The sequence below is a fragment of the Phaenicophaeus curvirostris genome, chromosome 6, assembly GCF_032191515.1.
Source record: "Phaenicophaeus curvirostris isolate KB17595 chromosome 6, BPBGC_Pcur_1.0, whole genome shotgun sequence".
Classification (NCBI taxonomy): domain Eukaryota; kingdom Metazoa; phylum Chordata; class Aves; order Cuculiformes; family Cuculidae; genus Phaenicophaeus; species Phaenicophaeus curvirostris.
In genome coordinates, this window is record NC_091397.1 from 17,957,384 (window position 1) to 17,976,133 (window position 18,750).

Genomic DNA, 18,750 nt, shown 5'->3' on the forward strand with positions numbered 1-18,750 from the left:
ATAAAGCTAAAATAATGAAGTCATCTATCTCTGCTAAACTCATTAGACACAACAGCAGTGAACCAGGGAGAAGGCAGAGAGATTTTGAAATATAAAGTTTACATGTCTACATTCACTGTCCTCATTGCTCTGCAGCATGGTGTGAGATGCATTCACCTGCGGGGTAGCGCACTGGGCCCCAACTGTGAGGAGGGAGAGCACTGCAAAGCATTGTGAGGAGAGGCACTTGGGAAAGTCATCTGGCATGATTGTGTGTGGTGCACAGCAGGAGAAAGACTCCCCCGGTGACTTGGCAAGGGCCATGGATAAGCCTGGGCAAGGGTGTCTTCTGCCTGCTGGGCAAAGCGCATGTACAGGCCCCCTCCTCTCCATCTTCCAATCAATAGTGTGACTAGCAGGTCCTTGAAGCCACTAAGTCCTAGCCATCTTTGCAAAGTCACAAGACGTTCAAACACTCTGAAAACTTTTTTGAAGGAAAAGTGAATCAAATTGCCCATCATACAAGTTAAGAAAAATAAAATGTAGGATAGCAGTTCATTATGGTGATGCTTATTTTGACAAAATTTTAGGCGGCTTTTCTTTTAGATTGTGTTTGCTAGTCAACACTCTGGATATAACAAAGCCCATTTGGTGATACCTGAACATAATTTGCCTTTTTTTTTTTCAGGTAGCAACTGGTAGCTGTTGACAGTTTCTACCCAAACGTGCTACCCAGCCTTGTAAACCTGTGGAGAAGTCTGCTGTCCTGAAAACAAAGCTTTATAACACATTCACTTCCAGTTATGCCAATTTATCAGTTTAGATCCAGCTAGCTTAGTGCTCTAACTGCAGCACAGTGCATCCTTAAAGACTTCACCTTGATCCTTTGGTCCCAGGCTTGTAGAAGCTATGAGATGAAGAAGGCAATATTTGCTTCTGCTAGAGAAAAGTGCTCTGCAACCCTGCAGTCAGCAGTGCTAATTGTGGCATTAGCTAAGTACAACATGCTTGTCTTCTCTTCCTCACTCTCCCTGCCTACAAAGATGGAAATAAATGAGACATCAGAGGAGGGAACCACTGTCTGAGTTCTGAGAATGTGATCTATTCCAGAGGAAGTGAGGTTCAGAACAGAGACACAGATCTTTTTAAAGAAGGAACTCAAAGACAGAAACAAGAAGCATAAGACACAAAATGCAAGAGACAGAAGAATCCTAGGAATTTAATTTTACTTATTCTGCGCGCTTTATGCATGACAGAAGGATTGAACAATGTGCTGCAAACAAATGCAGCTTTTTTTTCCTCATACTACACCCTACTGATTGTTTTAGAGCCAGCGATGATACAAGTAGACAGGCTTTGGAGCTTAACCAAGGAACGCATTTAAAGCCCAATGAAAACGTAATGTTTTCCCTTACTTCTTCACACTTTCTCCTTTCTTACATACTCATCACCAGGCTGTGCACAGTGTTCCCTGCTGAAAACACTACTGTATCTTTTGTGTTACTAAAGTAAGACCTGTTTCTGGCAGAGTCAGGAAAAGGCACTGAGGTTCTGGCAGCACAGACTCTTTGAGACTGTCCCTGTAGTCACATACCTACTACATGAACTCACAACTATGTGTTCAGAAGAACGAAAGCAGCAGATGGCTGTGCCTTCACCTCCTATCAGTGTCTCCTTGCTTCTGTGCAACAGACACATTGTTTGCAGCACGGAAAACATGAGGAGGGGCAACAGGGAACCAGCCACTTTGCTCAGGAGCCAAATCCTTGTCACAACCATACACTGGCACTTTGAGAGGGAAAGGCAGTGGGTGAAGAAAAACAATCTTGGAGAATGTTTACAGGTACATGTAACTAACTGTTGACCAGTACCTCTGATGTGTCCATTTTCTTCTGAGTCTCTGAAAATACCGCACTGGAATCACAAACAATTTGGGGAATCTGTCCATTTGCCTGAACAGCACCTGTAACAAGGAGAGGAGACAGAGAAAAGTGTGTTACATTTTTGTGGTATTAGACAGATGAGGGAATAATAGCAAACTAAGAAAAAAAGGCTTCAAAAGTCTTTATAACTTCCACCAAGGAACTTGTTACAGATTTTTTTTTTACATAATTCAGTAAAATCCATGAGGATGTCTGTTTTCTACTTCAGGTTTATTTTGTGACTTTTCATATTCAGTTCTTTATCTAAGGAAAGTAAACATAATACCTTACATTAAAACTAATACCTATCCACTTGCCTTGATAGTTGTAGCTGACAATCCTATAGGAAGTGCAAGTAGGTAAACTATGAAGACATATGACAGAAGTTAACTGTGTAAAGGTGTTGACAAATGAAGTTTTTCTTCTGACTGCTGAAAACAGTGATTACAGAAGGGGACCATTAAAGCTGACACAGGAATAGAGAAGGGGAGCTGGCTCTGGAAGGCGAGCTAAGCAGAAATCAAACTGGCATAGCTAAAACCATGCTCTGGTCCCCTGTTGTTTGGGTACCTGTCTTTCATAACAGCATTCTGAAGCTTGTAACGTGCTGTGCTATTCATTCTCAGGTTTATGACATTTTTTTCCCTTTACTTTAGGTTAGAGATTAAAAGTGCCATAGTATCATATCAACAACAGTCACAAGAGCTGAAGTTCCTAAGTCCTGCAGAGGGGCTGATCCATTTTTCTTCAGTAAACAAGCTGACAGATCTAACAGATTTGTGAACCTCACTGTATTCTCAGATTAGTGCAGATCTGCTAACTGGCTAAGTTAAAGCTGTGCAAAATGTCTGCCCACCATTACTGTGAGTGTAAGGGATATGCATAAATAACTCAATACTGTCAAATGGAGTAACTGAATGTGAGACCACAGGACCAATCTGTGAGTATAATTTGGAAAAAAATCCCCAGCCCCTGTATAATCTGATGAAGACTGAATAAACTCTCCAGTTTAGTCTAGGATTTTTGGAAGCTGTATATGTCGAAGTAGCAGATACTGTTTGGTGCCTAAACACATAGATTTGTAAACCTTAATGACCCCCTTAGCTCTATTATGATTTGCAGTTCTGAGATCCAGTTAAGTTCCATTCACGTACTACTTCTAAACTAGTGAACCCTTAGCTGTCTACAATATAGGTCTAAGCACAATGATAGGTTTAATCTTAACATGTACTTTTCTGATTAGCGGAGGTTCCATGAATATGATAGAAATATAATAAATTATTTTTACGGCCATGTCTGCAAATCATCACTGACAGAGAAGTAAGACAAACTCTGCCGTGTACTGAATTTACTAGGGCTATCTGGGCTTCAATGAATGACAGAAGATGGTCTGAAGTCCTTGTGTTTTGTGCCTGTGTCTGCATGTCGTTCAGCATATTTAATCCAAAGCACCATTTTGATCATTGGAACTAGACTCTGTGTTTGTTGAAGTTCTAACATGGAAGTCAGCAAAGAGATAAAACGAGTTTTGGGGCTGTAAGTGCTCAGCAGAGAGAGATGTAAATCCCTGGGTTCTGTGGCCATGCCCTCACACGGAGCAAGTTACTGTCCATTCTCAGCAAATATGATCTAAGAGAAAGTTGGAACATGGCTAAATGGTAATCCATTTCTTCTTCTGTTAATGGATTTTGTAAACTGTGCAGGATTTGAGAGCAACAGTATTAACTCCTGCCACATACCTGCACATATGCTGTAAACAGTCAGTCCACTAAAGGACCCCCAGTCAATCCACTATGTAAATTCATGCATTCTATTATCAAGAGTAATTTTTAATTTACATGTTATAGTACTCTTCGCAAGTCAGTTTCTCCACAATTTTATGTTGAATTAAGTATTATACTTGGCCAAAATGTCCCTCCTAATAAATAAATTGTATCTTAAGCATGTAAATTAAAAACTTTCATGCAAGTTACAGATAGTATCATGTGCTATCATTGTATCTGTACAATGATAAAATAGGTAACAGCAGTATGAAGAAGCTAATGGAAAAGTAAAGTTAGAGAATAATCCAATCCTTTCTTCCTCTGTGACGTTCTCACAGCACCCACATTGTTACCATGCAAATTAATGAAAGGCTAGGAAAGACACTGGCTCAACCTATAATGATCTCTTTCTGAAATGATTATTCCCAAAATAGCCCAGTCATCTCTTTTACTCATTGGAAGAAAAACTCTGATATAGCCAGTGTAGAGAAAGGCAAACAAAACTTCAAGACATGGACTATCAGTCCGTGAAATGTAGAGGGAGGATAAAGGATTGATACTCAGATGCCAACAGAAAGTTATCTTATTAAATTAAGCATATTTAAACTGCCCTTTGGTAGACTGTCTTTGTATTCTTCAAGTTCTAACTTTAAAGTGAGAGCTCTGCTGCTAGCTTATAGATAAGAGCTACAGTGGGCTGTCTAGAACAAGGTATTATTTTGCTGAGCCAATAGATTAGTTTTCTTAACAAAGACTATGTGCAACACTGACGATGACAAAAGAGAGCAATAAATGTGATTTCAGCTGCTGTGACAGCATCAGTACCTGCTGATAAGGATCCTGCAGGGGCAGCTGGTGCTACCGTCCCTTGATTTGTCCACCGAGAGGACATGCCAGCTTTCTTCACCGCACATTTGTAATTATCATATAGTGTCTTGCCATACTGCAAAACAATCAAAACAATACAAAAAGCATGGTGTTAACCTTGAAATAATTCAAGCATTCATTTTGCTCTCAGACAACTTCTCTGATCCCATTCCTTTCTACACATTTTTGTTAAAAAGTAGCTTTCTACAAATGCTGTGACTGTTTCTGTATAAGGCCAGGTGGAAAGCATCCCTATGACCACATTTCTACTGATACCGTTCTCACATCTTACGTTCGTTTCAGTATCCATAAACATTTTGAATCTTGTCTTTAAAACTAACTGTTCTCAATAAATATCTTTTTCCAATGCTTTCCAAGGATTACATTTTCAAACCGGGGACTTGGGGCATTGAATCCTGGGCTCTAGAGCAAACAGCTCTGTCAGTGTAAGACACAAAGTAATTTGATGTTCACCCCACATTTTTGCTGGATACCACCCTGAAGCAAACTGACAGAAAAGAATATGTAGCTAACAGGAATGGGTCTATATAGCCAGGTACAGCCAGTGTACTGGGCTATGTATAAATCCATCTCCCTTAATCCTTTGTACAAACCAAAATGGTCTGTAAATTTGAATCTTTTTGAAGAGGATGAGGCAGACCAATTTTGGCATAACTGTCTGAAAAATGTCACAGCTGGACTGACCGGCGCTTGCACATCTTTAGCCACAGCATACTATTATTGTGCCAGATAACTGTTAGTATGAGTTTTATAACTACAGAATTCACACTCATGTTAATGAGAAAAATGGCTGTAACTAAGGTACAGGAAATCGAGCAAATCCATCCTGGTCATACACTTCTGCTCTTTCTTTCTTTCTATGGTAAAATTAGTATGAATGTCCATTCTTATCACAAAATTTCCAGTTGAAGTCAATAACCTAAGAAAGACAAGATTTTACAGAAAGCATATCTAACTAAATTTACTTTTAATCTCACCTTAGCAATTCTTATTCCTGTTACCCACTGATGCAGGGTTGCTTCATTATCGCAGCATAAGTACTTGATATAGTGTGACTCCTTCTGAATCTGTGGGTGCTGAAAGATATTAATTCATAAAGTAAGACAAACACAGAAATAGTCACTATACAGAAGCATGAAGGCAGTAAACTGTGACCTCGGTGAGAACACTGCCTTTAGGCATCATGTTAACTTGAAGATGATCTGAAAATAAAAAAAAAGAAGCAGCAAAACCAGAGTATAAGAAATTACAAAAGAGATGGCAATTATGAACTGTACATGAGCTGCCACTGACAGCACTGGCTTGAAATAATTTTAACGCATTGTAATATGAATTTAAGGGCTACAGAAATCTAATAGTGATCTGGAGTCCTATGAAGTCTGCAAATGCCATGATTCTAGGTCTAGCTTTCAATGTATAAACATGGTAAGGAAGTCTGTTTCTCTTTGTGGTTTGTCATCTATAAAGCATCCAGACTGAACACTGAACTTTATTAGTTTTCAAAGAGTATGTTAAATTTATTTTAGTGTAAACTCCCAGCTGAAACAGATTTTTCCTTCTAACTGACTGCCTTTCTTTGGGCCTAGTTCTAGCTTTCTTCCTATGCATTTTTATTCTGCTTTACTCTTGCTGTTGTTAGCCAACAGTTTTGTAATACGTTTGCCATATGTTCTAGGTAGACGATCTTTCAGAATACAGCACCATCAAAAGTAATCTTTCTCATTTGTTTGCACTGGAAACCCTTACAATTTTTAAACCTTTTTTATTCTTTTGGATGCAATTCAGGATCCCTTCCCCTTACCGATCAATGTAGTAGTGGTATGTGGTGACGTATCACTGCAACTCAAAGATCACCAAGATGCCACGCTGCCTACTTGCCTGAGACTGAGCAACCTCTCTAAGACTCTGCAGGAATGTGGGCAGATGTAGGTACCACGTGTCTCCTCACAGTTGCCTGCTAGTGTCTAGGGTGTCCCCAGCATGGAGGCCACACCCTGGCCACATCTGGGTGATCCAGGGATTCAAAAGTGGAGTTGAACACAGAGCTCTTGCTTCTCAGCCACGTGTACCAGTTCCTCCCTCAGTGCTGCAGGCACCAGTCTTCCCCTACTTGTGCCAACCCAACTGTTCATGAGGCCACACTGTGATTTGAAAATAAAGAAACAGGTCTGGGTTAAATATAACTCATTTCATCACGCTGTAGTTTCAGTTTATTTCTTTTAAACCCAGCAGTACACAGCATGGCCTGACATACAGTGTGGGGATAAGGCACACTGTGGCTTGGGGAGAGAACAAGCAGCAAGGAATGGGTGAGAGGAGGAAATCATGCAAGCCAGTATTGCAGTCAAAAGCCCTGTGTCATGAAATTATGGAGTGAGAGTGAACACACCAGGAAGATAACTGTAAGGAAGAAAAAAAACAAAGGGATGTTACCCTTGAGGGGTCTCACAGTGACAGCTGTGTCCCAAGGTAGTGCTGTGGGTAACTGGTTTATGGCTCCTTGCATGTTTGAACTCAGCCAATCACACAGGTCATGCTATTCGCCGTTTTTCTGCAAAAACATAGCTGGCCATTTCCCCTGGACAATGAAATATGCAAAGTCCGCCTCAGCCCTCTGGAAGGGTCCACAGCTACCTTATTCCATTACCTTGATCTTGAGCACTCCCAAGGCGAGAGCAAGGGACCTCTCACACTGCTAGCCCCGAGATGCCAGCTCACTGTCATCAGGTGCCTTAACTGCATAGCAGGCATCATGCTCTGTCCCATGGACCTGTGCCTCACCCATGTGGTACATCCATACACCACCCCCTCACAGAGTTCAACGTACAGGGTTGTATCTTGCTGCTATACTCCTATGCCATGTATCAAATAGAAGCAGTAACCAGGGCCCCTGGACAAACAGTCTCTCCCAGTTCCCCAGTGTCAGCCTGTCCCTGTCTCCAGCAGCATCAGACAGCCTGAATGCTGCTCAAGTGGGCTCCGCTACTGCAATACGTGGCCAGGACACAATGCCTGATAATCCTTATTTCCTTCCACCATTTCTCCATTATGTGATCAAACACAATGAAAACGATTAGAGAATTCAGTCTGAAGGGTATCTTTAAAAGGAAGCAGTAAACAGGCACTTCTCTGTGCAGCAAAGTACATCCCACAGACCTGGGTTATGTTACTGCCAAAAGAGCCAAAAGAACAAGGAGGTGCAAAGGCACTTGCAACCCTGAGTAAATTCAATTCTTCAAGCACTTTTCAAACAGCAACTAGCAATTTTGCTTCAGTGTGTAAGGTACAACTGAACCCAGCAGATGGCACCAAAGGCTTTAAAAAATGAAAAAAGCAAGGATCTTTTTCTTCCTCCTTTTACATGACAACAAAGTGCAATGAGTCTACATATCTCCCCTTAACTTTAAAAACCACATCTACCAACAGTTTCTTATTACAACATCAAAAAAAAAAACTTCTATAATTTAACAAATAATTCACACCTGGAAGGAAGCGTACACAGCATAAACAAGGCAAAGGAGGACATGGCATAGAGCAAGCTGGGCAATGGTGTTGCACACAGACACAGTCCTGCCATGGGGATCTGCTACTGGGGAGCTCAGAGAGGCTGCTGCAAGCTGCTCCTCTGGGGCACCCTACAGAGAGAACAGTTTCACACTGTGTCAGATCAAAGGCTCCTGAACTCATTTTGACAGTGGCCACAAATAGATACTGAGGGAAGAGAAAGAAAAAGACAAGCATATATGATACTTCCCTTTTTGTATTCTTCCTGTCTGCAACTATTTTCAGGTTGGGGGCTTTTCTGAGCCAGATGGGGCTTCTCCATATTTAGGTTCTTAAATGGATTACTCCTCCAGGTACTTCAGCATTTTATAGAGCCTAGAGAGAGGTCTGGCATCCACATCAACTTTCTGCAGGTTTTCCCAGGTCTGCTACACATTCTGTGAAGAACCACCTCCTCCTCCTCTGAACCTGACTGCTACTAGCTTTGTATAATGTTCTTGTTTTGGAAGAGTTAGTGAAAGACTGACCCATATCCACACCTCTCCATGCCACTCCTGAGCCTAGAGATCTACACCATATTCCTGGCAAGTTGTCTATTTCTAAGCCTACAGGTTTATAGTCTCTGCAGTCATTCTTCAAGTCAAACTCATTCCTTACTTTTGCTTATCATTGTTGGTCCTCCTTAATTCCTCCTTAATCCTTTTTCAAGTTTAATGTATCCTCTCTGAAGTGTGAGAACGAGAAATGCATGTGTGACAGGAAATCATGGACTTGTGCCACAATATGGCAACTCTCTGTTTTACCATCTATGCTTTGCCATCAGAAGAAAGTTTTCATCAAGTTATATATACCATATCAACATCTTGCTCCTGGATGGCGCAGTCAGCTCAAAGTTAGTAACTTCACCAGTGAAGTTCTATTTCTTCTGTCCCTATGAGCACTACTGTGTCTATATCTATACCGTATATGGTATTCATTATTGTACTGTCCATAACCTCAGCCTTACAACGGCCTTTCAGAATTCTTCAGTCTGCCCTTGCCTCAATGATCTGAACAATGTAGCATCATCAGCAAGCTTCCTTACCTCACTGCTTACACTGTCTATGAGTATTTTGAGACTGTGGGATTCTCACCATCCTGACAAGTTGAGAGGGAACTGTCAATGAACAAAGCTAGTGCCCAGTGCCAGATAACATGGGAGCTAATTACTGCCTGCTCTCTAGCCTATATTTACTAGCTATTGTATCCACTGGGCAATCCATCTTAACTACTGACATTCACCAGTGGGGCCTATTCCAAAGTAGCCCAATCTGTTGCTTGATTAAATTAGCCAGTCATCAACCACGATTAAATGTAGAGTCACAACCATCTTCTGTCAATTGGGGACCAAACCAGCCAGCTGCTGAGACCCAGCTCTCACACGGAAGGTTAAATACCCTAAAGCTATGCAGGTAGTCTGTATCTTTACTTTGTAACAGCCAAGGACTGTACTGGTTCTCACTTTCCAAGCAGCAGCTGTAATACTGGAAAACTTTTTATGTGTAACTTTGCTTCACATAAAACATACTTTGTACGGGACCCACAGCCCACTAAGATTGACTGGAAATATCCCCATCACCTTTCCTGGGCTTTGGATCAGGTCTAAGGAGGCTTATTTCATGTTGCCAGTGCAGTTGTGTGCAAGGCCAGACCATGGGATCAAACTCCCGCAGCACCAAACTTAACACCGAATGTCTAAACATTTATTAGAAAGTGGCTCAGATAGAAGCATTTGGCTTTGCGTGGTTTTTAGCTGCATGAAGCATGTTACTTCGGATAGAGAGGTATAATGTTTCAGCTAACAACTATCACATCTTGCCCCAGCAGCTTAATCACTCAGGAAGAACTGTACCATAGTGAATTATTTTGGCAGTACAAATGGCAGCAGTCTCTGCTGTCAATTCTGACCTTTACAAGCTCGATTCCACTAAGAACTTCAAGCCACATGCAACATCAATTAGATAATACATTAAAAAGCTAAGTCAGGATAATCAATTGAGAGAAGAATCTGGACAGCTGAAAGCCTCTGGAAACGATGAATTTTTGTGAAGATCCATATGAACCAATTCCCTCCTTTCACAGCTCCAGTGTCTCAGGATAGTTTTTTGGTACAGATTTAAGGAGTTGCAGTCACTATGCAAGCCTGGTTTTGCTAAACTACAGTCATAGTCCCTGTAATAACCTGTGAGACTAATGGAGGTCATAAAACATCAGTCACAACAGTCACGTGAGAAATACTGTATTTTTAGGCAAAGTAACACTAATGTCAGTATGCCACAGCTTACACATCTCACACATAGACATGGATAAATAATTTTGTTATATGCTGCATACCATGTTCTGAAAAGGCCATTAAAATCATCTGACAACAATGTGAAAACATCTCCTCTGGAAAGCTTTATCTCCTTTGCCTCTGAAACATTCAACAAATTATGAAAGACAACTGTTTAAAAAGCAACCTTCCCATAAGTCAAAGTTTGAATGAAAAGTGGTAATATGAAAGTAGGGTGAGACTCAGAATTTTTCTCAAAGAAAAAATGTAATAGCGCTTTGAAATAATACAGTGTATTAAAATGCAACATAATTTGACTAGAGTGAATTTTTTTCTCTGTTGATGTAAAAATTCTAAATAATGATGAATTAGTCACATCATTGGGCCTGATTTCTGGAAGTGTTGGACACCTCTCCCATTACTTATTAAGGCTTGAACATCTCAAACATTAGGCTGCAAAAGGATGTGCTGTGTTCCACCCAGAAAAGCGCGGAAAGGTTTGGAACAGAATCTAGTGTAACTCCTCTGACTCAGTCTCTTCTACAAGTATCAACTGTCTAGAGATAAAGAAAGCAGAAGCACTTGAATATAAAGAGCTTATTTTCGGGAGAGGTTTAAAAAAATATTTGTGCACAGATTACATTTTCAGATACAAAGTAAACTCCTTGCCTAAGGAAAAAAGATAGAACACATTGAAAACCTGAAGAAATAGGAACTGAACAATGTGGTTTCTACAGTCTGTGCCAAAACAAATGACTGAAGGCCATGTGTGCATGAAATTAGAGATTATCCCAATAAAATGCTTTGTCTTCTTCCAACACTGAACATGAAAAGTAAACTGAAGTTATTCAGGCATCTCATTGGATTCTTTGCCCCAAAAATCTATGGATCACTGCTCAGTCTCTGAGGCAGAAACAATAGCCAGAAGCATAAAGAGTGTCTAACTTTGGATCAAAAGCTCTGGCTTCAGGCCAAATTTTCACAAAGTGGTCAATGTTTTCGGACACCATATCTTCTATTGATGAACTTGTGTGATGTCGAGCTGTCTTCTCCGAAAGGCTGAGACTCTTCTAGCTCCCATGACTGCAATAATTCTACATAATTCTACAACTAATACTCAGCACCTTTCTAAAATCACACTGAAGAGGTTCAAATTTGCCATCTACTATTAAACGTGGTCAAATTCTGACGCTATGGACACCTTGCATTAAGATGACCAGTCGTAACTGTTCTTCTGAAGACATATGAATTGTACAGATAAAACAGTAACTATTCTAGTTTAGGGAAATTCTGTTCTTTCAACCTACATTTCTCTAATGACTGAAGCAAAATTTTTAGGTCATTAAAAATAGATGTAATAGCCATTATAAGTAAAGAGGACTGCTTTATGCAGCAATTAATGTTTTCCAAAGGTATTATATTCCATTTCTCACTGTCCATTCTGTCCTTATTCTTCCCACTGATTATGCATTAATCTTGCAAAACCCTGTGCATGTGCTGACTGTAATCCCACATATCAGAAAGTGTTTTGTAATAAAAAAATATTTCTGCTTTTGCTTTTTCAGTTTATCTAGCAATGAATTTTACTCTGAAATATTTATTCTGAAGCATTCACGCTAACAAAGCAATTTTCAAATCTTTCTCATAAAGAAATAAAAAACTTCTGTTTTCTATCCTTGTTTCCTGCACTAGCCATTTATTCCACAACTTTTCCCTCCATTTTCTAACTCAAACACTGCTAATTCTCACCTTCAAATTTCTTAACCATCATTGTGTTGAAAGCATTATGTACATGACTCAGGCTGCGACGGAGCAGACTGGGTGTGAGGGAGGAGGGAATCAGGAACGGAGCGACTAAATACCAAATTACCTGCTAGAATGACGCCACTGTTGTAATGACTATTCTTCTTAAAAATATACTTCCAAAATTCTTGGGATCATTAGAATTATTTAAAAAAATATTGTGGTTTCCAAATAACACAAGGAAAATGTAGCAGCGTAGACTGCATGGGAAAATGTACCAGCTGTGGAAATAGAGGATGATTTGCCTTTGTCTCAGTTTATCCCCAGGAAACCAATTTTTTTTCATCCTAGATTAATTCAGCATTATGCACCATTACCACCAGATTACTCAAGCACAACTAGCACCAATAAACTATAATTAAATCCACTCTTTGTCACAGGCATATCAGACTGACTAAACCAGCAAATTTGCATATAGATTACCTTGCCATTTGTCTGCTTTGAAAGATTTTTCAGCATGGTGTCACAAAACCAGCTCCTGGACAAGCACGCATGCGTGTGCATACACACACTTAATGCACAAAATAAACATTACGTTCACTATTTCTGCTCAGTGCAATGGATGCTGTCACAATAGCACAACGAACAGATTCCTTCCTTCACAGTGCAATCTCTTGGTTTTGAGGGCTTTCAAGCTTTGGAATATGAAATAAATCATAAAAGGTCTCATCCATTTCCATAGCATTTCCCATGTAACATAGTAGATGATGAAAGAGATGATCTACAGGGAATCTATGCAAAAAAATTCACATTTGTAAATGCTAAGGTGACCGTGAGGAACGAAAGCACTCCAATTTGTTCACACACTTGCTGTGTGCAGTGTGTGAAATTCCTTTTTCTGTGAAGGAGAGAGATTTTCATTCCCTCATTGTTTCTCTCCCAGGAGCGCCAGCAGTCTCTGCAGGGTGGCAGGTAGAGCTGTGCTGCTACTCTCTCCCACCTCCTTGACCAGGAACAGAGGGACAGATCTGACCTTGACAAATGAAGGACTGAGTGAGAGTTTTCTTTCACACCTGGCTGCCCTCCCCTTTCCTTTTCTGTGCATATGGAGGTCTCTATTAAGAAAATAAAGACTCGCTTTATCTGGTGTCAAAGCGAAGGGTGGAATCTTTAAATTTTTGTAAGTGTTAGACTTAGGATGAGTAGAAAATAGGAAAAATCTGCATGTTTACAGGAGCAGGTGACCCCAAAGCGTTTATTTTATTAATAGGTTCTATTTCTATTATGTTGAAATTCCTTTGTGTTTCTTTTTGTTTCTTAAATGTGGGACTCGCTTTGAGGAAGGAAGGCTTGTTTAGTATCCATATAGAACAATTCAATTTAAGAAGTTTATAGCTCAGCATAGACCAAGTAGCTACCAGAAGAATGAAACCATTCTTCAAGCTTTCTAGTTACCCTAAAGCCTAAGCCTGAAAGCCAACTCCACTCTGTGCCAGGTTGCACTCTCATCCTCAGGACCCAGCTACAATGCTTCTGGTTTGCTGCACAGAGACAGCAAAAGGTGACCCCGCTCTCTGACACCAACCAGCCACCTGTGCTCTCTTCAGTTGGTCCCAGCTGGGCTTTCTGTGCCTGAGAGGAGCTGATACGAGGAAGCAACTGCTTTGTTCAGTTATTGCAGTTGTCTCCTGAATCATCCTAAGAGGAAACTCCTAAATAAGCTCAGAAAAGCGCTGTCTCTTTCACTGGCAGGCTCTGTGATGTGCTTTTTGAGTTGTTTCTGACACACTACCCTTTTCCCATTAGCTCTTTAGTGTCCCAATGGTTAACAAATAAGCAAAAACCACCCCATTCTTGTTCTGAGCTACAGCATATACAGTGGGGTGCAGATGTAATGGGAAGGAATGATAGGTAAGGAGCACTCACAACACATCACGCTTCTCTAGCTTTAAGAGAAACATCCTACAGGATGGATACGCAGACAAAGACATTTGTATTTGAGCTAGTTTAAAATAGCTAGTCTAGGTGAACCTCCAACACCACAGGCTGCAAAACCTATACCAGCCTCTGGCTAAGCATCAAAGCAACCTGCCCATGATATACATGATCTTCCTGTTGCTACAGTAACAAAGTACCCAAGCCAGCATCAGCTAGGTAATCCAGGTACAACCAGTGAAGTTGCAATTAAATGGCTAGATTAAAAAAGAAATAAGACAGAGGGAGCTGCTGGCTACCAGTGACTGAATGCGCATTAGCTGAAACAGGGAGTAGGACCAAAAGTTCACTGTCCCTGTGAGCCCCTCATTTGACGGTAGCCTAAGAGAACACAATGGAAAAGAAAAAAAAAAAAAGCTGATATCCCATTTAGAGACATCAAGGTGAAGCAATGTTCAAAGAAATGTCGTGAAGACTTTGAGGCAAAAGCCCATACACTTCAAGGCAGCATCAGATAACCTCTTTTTTTCTACCGAAAACCATGTCACTAGGACTGTGATTAGCATTAGTTACAGGATTTCTCTTTCCCATAAGTTCTTGGTGATGCCTAGCACATCGATGCAAAAATGTCAGGAATGCTCTGCTCATTCTTATAGTATCTCTTTAGGGCTCTTCCCTCCAGAAAGACACACCATAAAGATGACTAAGGTTGAAGGCAAGCAAAAAGAAATGTTTTATCTTTCCTCCCTGTTAACATGAGACAGGTACAAATGTTACTGGATTTAGCCTAGTTATCATTTAAATGGGGACTGGAGGAAAAGAAGAGATACTTCTTTCAAGCATGAGACTCCAAATAAGCCCACCCCACTGGCCATTTGCTACCATTTGAGTGAACAAAGGACCTTTCCTCCTGTTATTGAAGTACAATGCCAATTAGCTTAACCAGTCAGAAATAAATACAATATTTTTTTCAACTCAATGCTCAAAGTTTGGAAATTATGTCTGGTTCAGGATTCAGCAGGATTTTCCACCGAGCATAAAAGTAAGATACTCGTGAAGCTGCTCAGTCCTTGAATTTCTCCTGCACTATGAAGTACAAGCTGGTCTCTTGCCTCTGAGCTGGTCAGTTTCTTTTTTTAAGACTGAAACAGAGCAGAGCAAGAAACTTGGCTGATGACTGGTCACTGTTTTGACATAGCATTTCCTAAGGGGGTCCTCAGAAAGCAACAATTCCTCAAAAAAAATGTAGTGGTATGCTATTATTAAAACATCTTCCAAGTTGTGTTACAGCTCCTGCAGCTAATAAGGGCTGCAAAGTAACCTATTTTTCAAAATGTGAAAACATATCCTTCGATTTACAACCATTGTCAGTGAACAGCTAGCATGGGCTATCGCTGCTACTCTTCAATTACTTTCCCCCATTTGCATTAAAGACAGATAATCTTCTCCCACAGCCAACATAAACCAGTAACTGGAAGAGAAACTCTGCAGAGCTTACTGTCCCAAAGCACACACAGGGGAATGGAAAAGCTGTGAAGACAGCAGTGCAGCTCTGGCTGTGAAGAAATTTCTATCTGGCTTGAACTGTGCCAGGCATCCAAATTCCTTCAGAATTAGTAGGTTACCAGTATTATAAAAGCAAACATTCACATGTTAAATCTATTGCCTGTTGCTCACTGTACCTGTCTGCAACAGTACTGTCACTTCATCTTGAGGACTTTATTCTCAAAATATGTCAGGAAGAGAAATATCTCAAGGATGATCATTTGTTTTTCTTTGGCATCTCAGGACAAGTGACTCACAATAACAGAGATATTTTCTTCTGGGGGACTTCCATAAAAAACCAGACAGGATCAAAATGTGACTAAGTGTAATAAATGGGTCTATGTTCCTGTCCACATACTTTTCTGTTGCCAGCCGTCCTGTCAGAGAGACTGACATTTAACTTTACACATCCCTCAGACCACAGATCTCAAGATGTATTACATCCTCAGCTCCAACCTCCAAAGGTAAGAGAAGGATACAAGAGAACTCATCTCAGATGCATGCCTTTAAAAATATATATATAGAATTCAAATTAATGGGCATAAATTATAATAAATATGAAACTCTCCATTGCATCACCCTCAGAAAGCCACTCTAAAAGAGAGGCTTATACTTCTGAAAAAACAGGAAGGTTGAAGATACCCATATTTCCTGACCAACTTCAGCCACTATAAGACACAGCTTTTAAAAGAAGCCAAGTCTGAAACTAAGCTGCTCAGGAAATCTACCAAATTCTGATTTGTGGGAATTCAAATTAAGAACAATCACTATAACATAATCTATTCATCATTAAGTAGTGTTGCTTGGATATAATGATCTTATCAACATGATGTTTATTCCAGTGTACCACAAAAACATTTCACAAACACCAGAGCAAACAGTTGTGTGAAGTAGGTTTCATGCATTTATAAGCCTATTACACACAAAGCATTCCCCAGCGAGCTTTTGACTTCATTCTTCACACTTCATATTGAGGGTACAGTGCTGACATCACACATCCAATAAAGCAAGTATTTTAGTTGAGTCGTGACTTTTTCTTGTGTAAGTTCCTATTTTTAGCATACCTCTTCACAAAAGCCAGCAATAAGTCTAGAAGTTTTTGCTAATCATTGTGAACAGTTAAGCACATTGATACAGAACATTTCAAACCCCATGCTTTTAATTTCATCTGAACAGAATGTGAATAACTGTTATTAGATCAGCCAGACATTTGTTTGACAAGACATTTGTTTAGAAAATCATTTTCCCCTTATTTTTAAGTCAGCTCCCCTGTTCCCTTCATTTTTTTATTAGAAGTTGTATTTTCCATAAATAATGGTTACCTGTCTACTTCAGAAGGCCCAGCCCTGTTTTACAAAAAAGGATGATGTGGGTTTTTTTGCATGGCACTTTGCAGAGAACTATAGTATTAGAACTGCTCATCTGTGTTAATTAAATACATCTGCTTCAGAAAATAAGTCTGGGTCTATAAACCGCTTCTGCTTGGCCATGTGTAAATTAGGCTAGCAGACATTTTAAAACTGAATAAAAAAGTGCTGTAAGAGTGCAGCTACAGGCAGTAATGTGGTATTATAAGTGATCCCTGATGTGAACATTTGCAGTACCTTTTTCTGAGACGGAAAGGTACTGCGTTTTCTAACATCATCTTTGCACTGCAGGCCTTTGAATAGAGAAGGAGCAAAATAATCATCTTGCCTTGTACACAATAATCTCACTGTATTCCAAAATCTGTATTAATGGTAGCTAGCAAGCAAGGCCTAATTACTGCAACCTGCAAGCCTCATTTCTGCTATCTGAACTGTGTGAAAAGCGGCTTGTTTTCCTTTACTGAGAGGAACGCAGAATTCCCAGTCTATTTGCAGTGCTGTTACCTGGAGAGGCAGCAGTGAGATACTTACTTCAACAGCAAGCACTGACTTTTCGAGAGTGGCTGAAAAATGTCTTCTGCCCTCCTGCCACAAATAGTTGTGCAATAAAATATGCCATCTGACACGTCTATTTCTGTGAGATTTTGCATCTCAGTTCAACAAACCACTCACCAGGTATGACTAAACCACAGACAAAAGATACATATACTTTTTAGTTTACATGGTGCTTAGAAAATCAGCATTAGGGACTAACAGCTTTCTCAGCATACATCTGCCCTCTGTGCCATTTGTCCAGATATGTCCAGTCACTGAAAGCATATTCAGCCTTGTTTTAAAGACAATTCTATAGATGCAGCGTAGACACACATCATAAGACTGCCAGTCCTTAAAGTTCTAAAGATATGTTGCTGATCAACAACAAAGTGAAGAAGAAAATAGACATGATTTTGCAGGAGTATTCTATCTCACCAAGGCCCTCAGAGCATCAAACTTCAACATGTTTACATACAAAAGAAAGTGGGTGTGACATCTTCAGAACTTATTTTCTTTGTACATTACCTTTAAGACAAAGCAGTGATCTGTAGGCGCCTTATATTTCACTTTGTGCTGAGAACCATAATAAATGTTCACATTCTCAAACTGGAGGAAGCATGCCAGATCCCGTGATGTCTACAAGTGAAAACCAAGCGCATTGTTGTTAGAACAAATTGAATTTTCATGTGAAACTCATTAAAAGGCCTTTTTTTCCAGTGCAGGAACACCAATGCTTTTTAGTTTTCCAAATGTCATGAAGCTGACTGAAGAAAGATGGATTTTAAGCGTATACGTTGTTAAACTAACAAGTGGAAGAAGGTTATAATACAGAGCACAGTGCAACATCTTGCTGTTCTAGTTTTGCTGTGCTTTATTGCTTTGTGTGGAGACTTTGGCTTACGCCTAGTAAGACGAAATAAAACATCACACTAAGAAATAACATTAAAATCAATGTAAGCCTTGCAATCACACCCTTACAATACTGAATGGAGAAAGAAGGTTTAGGGTTCTAAATTGCTTTGGGAACTTGATGTTCTTTGGTATATGTAACAAACAAACTCTCATCAGGAATTAAGCATGCATTTAATCTCTTTTGCTCTGAATTTTCCCAAACTTCCTGCCATCTTTCCTTTTCTGTTTATCATAATATTTGCTTGTTCACATTATATTGCTAAAGTAACAAGGATTCTGTTGCTGGCACACTTCTCAGTCCATACAAAGCATAACTTTTGCAATCCTTGCAGTAGAAAATGCAAAAA

At 40.0% G+C, this 18,750-nt stretch overlaps 1 protein-coding gene across 1 annotated transcript in view; it reads right to left on the reverse strand.

The window, feature by feature from the left end:
* APBB1IP (amyloid beta precursor protein binding family B member 1 interacting protein) overlaps positions 1–18,750 on the reverse strand; it is a 67,176-nt gene that overhangs the window by 5,205 nt on the left and 43,221 nt on the right. Inside the window, exons 10-13 of the mRNA XM_069859455.1 lie at positions 18,017–18,127; positions 5,530–5,628; positions 4,490–4,607; positions 1,851–1,942 (exon numbers count right to left, since the gene is read on the reverse strand). Of these exons, the coding sequence (XP_069715556.1) occupies positions 1,851–1,942; positions 4,490–4,607; positions 5,530–5,628; positions 18,017–18,127 (420 nt within the window). The remainder of the gene's footprint in view (positions 1–1,850; positions 1,943–4,489; positions 4,608–5,529; positions 5,629–18,016; positions 18,128–18,750) is intronic.